Source organism: Centroberyx affinis, unplaced genomic scaffold (genome assembly GCF_046629955.1).
Source record: "Centroberyx affinis isolate AG114_WGS23_722 - 3 ecotype Tasmania unplaced genomic scaffold, CSIRO-AGI_Caff_v1 ptg006250l_1, whole genome shotgun sequence".
Classification (NCBI taxonomy): Eukaryota; Metazoa; Chordata; class Actinopteri; order Beryciformes; family Berycidae; genus Centroberyx; species Centroberyx affinis.
In genome coordinates, this window is record NW_027283180.1 from 42,501 (window position 1) to 50,830 (window position 8,330).

The 8,330-nt window shown below is 40.5% G+C and overlaps 2 protein-coding genes across 2 annotated transcripts in view; both read left to right on the forward strand.

Annotated features, from left to right (window-relative positions):
- The window catches only part of ccm2l (CCM2 like scaffold protein), a 22,788-nt gene extending 18,792 nt beyond the window's left edge, over positions 1–3,996 (forward strand). The window contains 1 exon segment of the mRNA XM_071512400.1: positions 1,448–3,996. Coding sequence (XP_071368501.1) covers positions 1,448–1,580 — 133 coding nt within the window. The 3' untranslated portion in view covers positions 1,581–3,996.
- Positions 3,997–7,312: 3,316 nt separating this feature from the next.
- On the forward strand, positions 7,313–7,902 carry LOC139638298 (CDK5 and ABL1 enzyme substrate 1-like; the record flags this gene model as incomplete). Its single annotated transcript, XM_071512398.1, has 1 exon — positions 7,313–7,902. A coding segment is annotated over exon 1 (590 nt), but the record flags the coding sequence as incomplete, so codon positions are not given.
- Between the last annotated feature and the right edge of the window lie 428 nt (positions 7,903–8,330).

Below are 8,330 nucleotides of genomic sequence, written 5' to 3' on the forward strand. Positions count from 1 at the left end.
GTACTTAAGTACAGTACTTGAGTAAATGTACTTAGTTACTTTCCACCACTGCCTGTGTGAAACAATGTGAAATCCTGTATTATTGGTGATTATTTCAAGGCTTTGCTGAACATTTCTGGAAAACTTCTGATTGGCCGATGAAGGCGTTCTGAACAACAGGCCGCTGTTTCACATCCAATCGTGTCACTCCACAGTCAAGAAGTCCGCTCCATTTTGTTGATTTCTAGTCAAATTAATTGCCAACATCTTGCAGCAAAAACAACTTCCTAACACCATAAATGTAAGGTTTAAACTAAAACAACTTGGTTAAGGTTAGGGAAAGGCTTTGGTTATAGTAAATCGGAAAAATAAAAAAACTTTAGCTACAAATTAAAATTTGACTCCTTCATACAAGTTGGGAATTGCAGCCTGGTCGCCAGCATTGAAGGCAGGCGTTTTTTCTGTTTGTTTGTTTTTTTTTCGTTATTAGCGTATATTGTTTCATCATTTTCATCATTTTATGGTAATTAGGTGAGATACTATAAGCCCCTCTGGGATTTTTTTCCTCACTGCACAATCTGTGTTTAGCTGCAGATGATATTTGTTGTTATTTTCTTTGTGCCGAACTAAACTAAACTTAACTAAAGTAAACTTAAACTAAACTAAACTAAACTAAACTTAACTAAACTAAACTAAAGTAAACTAAAGTAAACTTAACAAACTAAACTAAAGTAAACTAAACTAAAGTAAACTTAACAAAGTAAACTAAAGTAAACTTAACAAACTAAAGTAAAGTAAACTAAAGTAAACTTAACAAACTAAACTAAAGTAAATTAAAGTAAACTTAACAAACTAAACTAAACTAAAGTTAACTAAACTAAAGTAAACTTAACAAAGTAAACTAAAGTAAACTTAACAAACTAAACTAAAGTAAACTAAAGTAAACTTAACAAACTAACTAAACTAAAGTTAACTAAACTAAAGTAAACTTAACAAAGTAAACTAAAGTAAACTTAACAAACTAAACTAAAGTAAAGTAAACTTAACAAACTAAACTAAAGTAAAGTAAACTAAAGTAAACTTAACAAACTAAACTAAAGTAAACTAAAGTAAACTTAACAAACTAAACTAAAGTAAACTTAACAAACTAAACTAAAGTAAAGTAAACTAAAGTAAACTTAACAAACTAAACTAAAGTAAACTAAAGTAAACTTAAACTAAACTAAACTAAACTAAAGTAAACTTAACAAACTAAACTAAACTAAACTAAACTTAACAAACTTAACTAAACAAACTAAACTAAACTAAACTAAACTAAACTAAACTTAACAAACTAAACTAAACTAAACTAAACTAAACTAAACTAAACTAAACTAAACTGAACCAAACCTGGGTTCAGGTCTGGACTCGTCAGGTTCAGGTCTGGACTTGTCTCAGCTCCCAGCTCAGCAGAGTGTTTTCCCTGCAGGTATGACAGCTGCTCTCTGGCCTCGGGATCTCAGGAGTTCAATCGACGCATCAGTGACATCACACACGACATCCAGGCGCTCGGCTTCCAGGACGCACACGGAGACATCGAGGAGGAGGACTACTACCTGTGATGGAGAGAGAGAGAGAGAGAGAGAGAGAGAGAGAGAGAGGGAGAGCGAGAGAGAGAGAGAGAGAGAGAGAGAGAGAGAGAGAGAGGAAAAGAAATGTATTCTATTGCTGGTTTTATCCCTGGTACCTCAGACAGTGGCTGAAACTGCCCAAGAGCCCCTGAGCAAGAGCAGCATGTTTCGAGATCTGGAATTTAAAGGATAAGTTTGGTGATTTTGTTCCTATATATACTGAGTCTCTTCCATCCCTGGACCCACAGACAATATTGGAGATATTGTGACAAACAATAAAAGTTTGGACTCATTGTTATTAGCAAGAGGCAACAGAGCTCGCTGACTCTGGAGCCAATACTGTCTGTGGGTCCAAGAACTGATGAAGGGGCTCATTATACTGTATATAGGAAACAAAATCACTAAACTTATCCTTTACATTCAGGTGATATTGGCTACAATTTGACACATTTGACCACATCAGTGTTGTATCTGTTCTTGGAGAAATAAACTGTATATATAACTTGAATGGGACAGCGCAGCCTCATGAAATTTCGTGAAAAGAGCACTATGTCCTCATTCAATGACTTAATTCAAATTATGTGCTCCGTGCACGAAAAGGAAAGGATTAGATACAAATCTTTTTTTTTTCTTTTTTTTTTATAAAAGGTTTTAAGTAGGGATTTAAAGAGTAATCCAGTGCATCCAGTTTGAGCTTCTCTTCATCTTCTACATAGCACTAAATACCAGTTTACAGAGTTTGTTTAAACTCTTTTTTTATTGAGGAAGCAGATTTGTCCTCGCTTTAGAGTTAGAGACAGAACAAACAAACAAAGAGAAAAGAAGAGAAAAGAAAAAACAAAAACAAAGACATGTATACAACTATCCCCTTATCCCACCCCCCTCCCACCTTCCCGGGACTTTACATCTTGTCACACCAAAGGGGGCCATCAATATTGTGCAACTGATCAGTTTGAGTTGTCAATGTATTGGAGAAGGGGCCAGATTCTGTTGAACTGTTTCAGTTTGTTTAATAGCGAGAACCGTATTCTCTCCAGGTGAGAAAGTTTTACTATTTCTTCCAGCCATAATTTGACAGGTGGGACCTCTTTGCCTTTTTCCAAAACATTAAAATAAGTTTATTTGCTATGATAAGTGCATAAGATAGCAGTTGTTGTTGACAGTTGTTAAGCAGGGAAAACTGATCAAGAGACTCCAAGCACCACCAGAAGAGGGTCATGTTCAGTTTACAGAGTTTTAGCGTGGAATTACTCTTATAGACAACAAAAAAACAAAGATCTTTTATCAGTCCAGCCTCAGGTTGTGGAGCTGTAATACCTGCAGTCGCCACATGGGGGCAACTGAGCATAAAAGAGCTGCTCTCTGCTCCTGTGCATCCGTACAACTGCAAAACACAGCAACAGACGGCATGGTGGTTAGTGTTAATGAGTAGAAAACAAAACAGAGTGATGAAGGAGGGGAAAGAAAGAGAGGGATGGAGAGAGAGGGAGGGGAGAAAGAGATCAAATATAGGGAAAGATGAAGAGAAAGAGCAGGAAAGGTTAAGTGCAAGAGAGGGAGATTGGGGAAAGAGAAGATAGATAGATAGATAGATAGATAGATAGATAGATAGATAGATAGATAGATTCATGACAAGGTAAACACCAGAAAACAAGAGGACAGAAGAGGAGATTCTAGTCCTGAGGGAAAACTCTCTCTCTCTCTCTCTCTCTCTCTCTCTTTCTCTCTCTCTCTCTCTACGCACTGCATTGACCTGATCCTGATGGCATCATGACCTTCCCATGGTGCACTGCTTCTCTGCCCGCCAGTCTTCTGCCAGCCTCACTGAACATCAGAGAGAGAGAGAGAGAGAGAGAGAGAGAGAGAGAGAGAGAGTCAGGTCACCCCATGGGCTTCACCCGCATCATGTCAGTCTCCCCACTCATTATGTAATTGAGCAACGCAATGTGTGTGTGTGTGTGTGTGTGTGTGTGTGTGTGTGTGTGCCACTAAGGCTTTGATGCATAACTGAAATCCAATTACTGATTTTGCCCCTCTCTCTCTGATCTCTCTCTCTCTCTCTCTCTCTCTCTGATCTCTCTTTCTCTCTCTCCACACACACAATTTTACACTCCAGTGATTTGTATATAACGCTCCAAGTTGTTAATATTCTCGCCTGTTTTGTCAGATGTTTTAACTCTCAGCCTGCAGCTAAACTGTGTGTTTTAGTGTTTTAAAGGTCAAAGGTCATGACTAAGGTTTAGGTTTCATATCACTTTAAATCAGACTTATAAATGCTCCTTAATGATGTGCAGTCCAGCTCTGCAGCAGCAGGACTTTCATCAGGACAGGAGATAAACTTTGATGTGATTTCTCTCAGTCTGACTGCAGTTAAGTGACAGTTGCTGTGTAGTTTGTGTGACAGAATAAAAACAGATTAAAACACATTTTGGGGTTATGTGTATCTTGTCTCTTCCTCTATCACAAAAATATATTTGTGTGTGTGTGTGTGTGTGTGTGTGTGTGTGTCGGGGGCAGAGGACACACTATATTGCATAAACTCCTCATCATCAGATTAGAGCGCTGTAATCTCCGGCATCATCCATCTGGAAGTATTTAGCAGCATCACCATCATCAGCACGCCCTGATACACACACACACACACACACACACACACATATTACCCTCTCCTCTGTCCTGTCACAGATAGACTGTTTACACTCCAGACCTGGGTCAAATATTATCCCAAATTCCTCTTAGTGTTTGTTTTAATCTGCAGGAATTACCAGGTGGGTGGGGTTTACTGCATCAGGACAGTTCATACAGCTGCAGCTAAACTGTCAGTCACAGAAAGGTCGACCAAATTTACCTTCAAACCCTGACTCTATGTCTAAACTTGTCTATCTAAACCAGTGATTCTCAACCTTTTTCATATCAAGGACCCCTAATTTAGTCCACATAGGGGCCACGGACCCCCATTTGATGAGATTTTGTCTCTTAAACCCAAATCTGAGAATATTTTTATTGTTAGATATGATTTTGTCCAGAATTCCATGACTGTCTGTATTGTAGGCAAAGAGATAACAGAGACACTATGACCAAAATAATCGTTCTTCTGCATTATCTAATTGTGTTAAGTTCTTGTAAATGAAATAATGGTGAAGTTTAACAGTTCATCAGTTTCCTGGGGACCCCCTGGAACTCCCTCAAGGACCCCCTGGTGGTCCCCGGACCCCACGTTGAGAACTACTGATCTAAACTTTCTGGCACTTACTGTCTTCTATGTGGCAAACGCCACCCATCTGGCACCTAGAGTAGACTAAACAAACCATGAAGAATGTTACTTTTATATCTGATCCTATTTTTGACACAAATCTCCACATGCATGCCTACACACACACACACACACACACACACACACACACACACACACACACACACACACTACTGGTGTGTGCAAAACTTGTAACTCCAGTTTTGGTGATTTTCATGTTTTAGCTTCAATTAAAGGATTATGTGGTTTTCATTGTTTTCGGTTGAGAAAATTCTACGACTTCTTGGCTTATGAAACCCTTTAAAAACTCATTGGATAAAGTCAAAAATACATGGGAGACTCACAGTGTGTTCTGAGTGCTTTTTATCCCTGATATTTTTACTCCTAATACTCCAGACACTGATGAAAGCTTCACACTGAAACGTCTGTCTCTTCACGATGATCAAATACAGGTTTCTTTGTCAGTCACAGTAGAGATTGTCAGTCTGGTTTTGGGGTCAATCCATGAATAAACTCATCAATTCCAATTCAGATGAGGAATTGAAATTGGAATTTGGAAAAAAAAACCCTCCAGGAAACAGAATTGGAATTGAATTGGAAATTTCCCGAAGTTTAATTACATTCAATGAAATTTTGTGAAATTCCATGTTTTGTTTTTTTTGTTTTCTCTTCCCACATAGTTCCCACATATTGAACGTATTTGATTTGTTGAACTGTCTTTTTGATTTATAATGTTTATCGAGTCGAGACAAACTCTCTTAGAAGTGGAATTTCATGGAATTTATGGAATTCAGTTCCGTTTCTGTCCTCTTCATCTCTCAGTGTGCGAAGCCTTTCTTTTCCCAAGTCTTTCATCCCTAATACTCCACATTGTGCTCCATACTGTTATTGTTCCACTTACTATTTGAGTTGGCAGGTCAGTTGTAGTTCAGCAGAGTTGATCCAGGGGTTTGTGTGTAATAACAACCCGGCAGTAGACAGTCCTGCAGGTTATATTTAGCAGCCGACCGTTCATACTACACAGTGGGAGACCTGGTAGTGGATTTTCATTAAACCGGGCAGATTCACTCACCCAGTGCAGTGACTCCAGGCTCAATACACAGCAAATCCACTGAGGTTTCATAACAAAGTGACAACAGCCAATCAAACCCACTGCCACCCAGAGCCGTACGTCACCGGAGTTTGGCCATGGCAGAGTTCAGAGGCTGCTGCTCCAGCTGGTACAGAAGAATTATATTAATACACACCTGCTCTTTTAAAGTGACTGGCAGAATAAAATTACATCAAATTAAATATCCACCATGGGAAAAAGTACTGCCTTCTGATGCATAATTATAGCACAAAATTAGAACTATTTCTGCAATTTAAATTTAATTTAGTCCACTTGAGATTCAGAATCTCTTTTGCAGCAAATAAGGAGTAGTAACAGAGCAATTATACATTATAAAAGACAATAAAACAAAACAAAACAGTTAAATACTTTATAAAAACAATAAAACAGTGAGTTAAAACAAATGACATATCAGGCCCAGCAGAGACAGTCACAGAGACATAAATTATATAATAATAACGATAAAGATAATAATCATCATCATCATCATTATCATCGTAATCATAACCATAATAGTAGTAGTAGAAGTAGTAGATGTAGTAGTAGGCTAATCGTTAGTAGTAGCAGCAGCAGCAGCAATAACAACAATACTACTACAACTACTAGTAATAGCCTAATAATCATCATCATAAAATTAGTTTACCACTTTTCAAAAGCAACGTTTACAAAGTGCTTCACAATCAAGACAAACAAAACACACAGAAGGAGACACAAGGAGAGAAAAACAAAGAAACTAGAACGGCACTCGGAGAGCGCAGACCTCCGCCAAGGCCAATACTGCAGTCTGCTATGACATGCAAATTTCGTGAGTCGGATCCGATCCGCTCCAAAATGTAATGGGTTCTTCCTTGGCCCATGCTACACCCTTCCACGAAGTTTCATGAAAATCGGCCCAGTAGTTTTTTCGTAATCCTGCTGACAAACAAACAAACAAACGGCACCGAAAACATAACCTCCTTGGCGGAGGTAACAAGATTTGAAAGACAAACAGCATTACACCAGAAACAGGTTTCATGAAGTGATTTAAAAGACACTACAGCCACCATGTAAAATACATTTGTACAAAAACAATACAATATGAATATAATATATTATACCATTGCAGTTAAATATATTTACATATGTGTGGTCATATATTGTAGTAGATACATACAGTTTATCAGTGTGTTTGGGGTATGGGAGTGATATATGGCCAAACTCTCTTCCGTTGGCTCTGGGTGTAAACGTCATTACGTGGTCCCCTCTGAGCCAATGAGAGCGGAGGAGGGCGTGAAGCAATCTCGCGCCGGGTAAGAAGGTTTTGACAGTTGCTGGTCTCAAGCTGATCCTCCAGTTGACTTCCTCAGTGGGACGGAGACTATGGCGGCTGCTGCCTGCGGTCCGCACAGCGCCGCGATAACAACCGCCGTTAACGGCAAAAAAACGCATAATAACAGAGAACACGTCCGTAGAAACCGGGAAAATTCCCGCCGAAGACAAGCCGCCCTCCTGTTTCTTAGTAACATCTCACTGGACGGACGGCCCGTACAGAGTAATTTAGTCCAGAATGGAGGAAGCCGTCACCACCGAGACACGGACTTCGAGGGAGCCGACTTCGGGTCTGCCGCGGCCGGGCTCTCCCCGGAGCCGGGTCACGGCAGCTACGGGACATTCTCAAGCCTGTCAGCGTCCGTGAGCTGCGGGAACGTTAATCCCTCCCCGGTGCCGAGGATAGGAGTCCTCAACGTCCCGCCTATCCTCGTCCTACCGTCGGACACGGGGTTCAACGACGTGGGGAGCGCGGAGGTGCTGCTGGAGCACCGGAGAGGCTCGGTCCCTTCGTCGGGGAACCTGCTCTCCCCGTCCCCGTCCAACCCCAGCCTGCTGCCGTCGCCGCTGGGACCGCGGAAGTCTTCCACGCTGCTGTCGGTACAGAGCTGTAACTCGGTGTCCTCTGAGCCGCGACAAAGGTGAGAGAAACACGGTCCAGTTTTTGTTTATTCATAGACCAAACCTGTGTGATTTTAGTCAGTTTTAGTGCTGAATTTGTAGCGTGGCTGGTATTCCGGATGAAATAACGTGGCTGTCTTAACGTACCTGAAATCTGTCGACAAAGTTGAGGGAGGAGATTGTTGTCATCGGTTCACCCACTGAACTTGGCTTCTCCATAGAGTTGGTCCTGGATTTTATGATAGTCTAATCCACTTCAATGAAATCTAGATAAACTATTCTGCATTAAACGCACTCAAGGTGTTCACATTCAAAACCTGAGAGCCTGTTGTCAGTGACTCACAGACTGAACTTGATGCTCCAAGGCAGCGGTTCTCAAACTTTTTGGCTGCTGACCCTAAAACAAAGCGATACTACCCCCCCCCCCCCAACTCCCTCCTCCAAAATC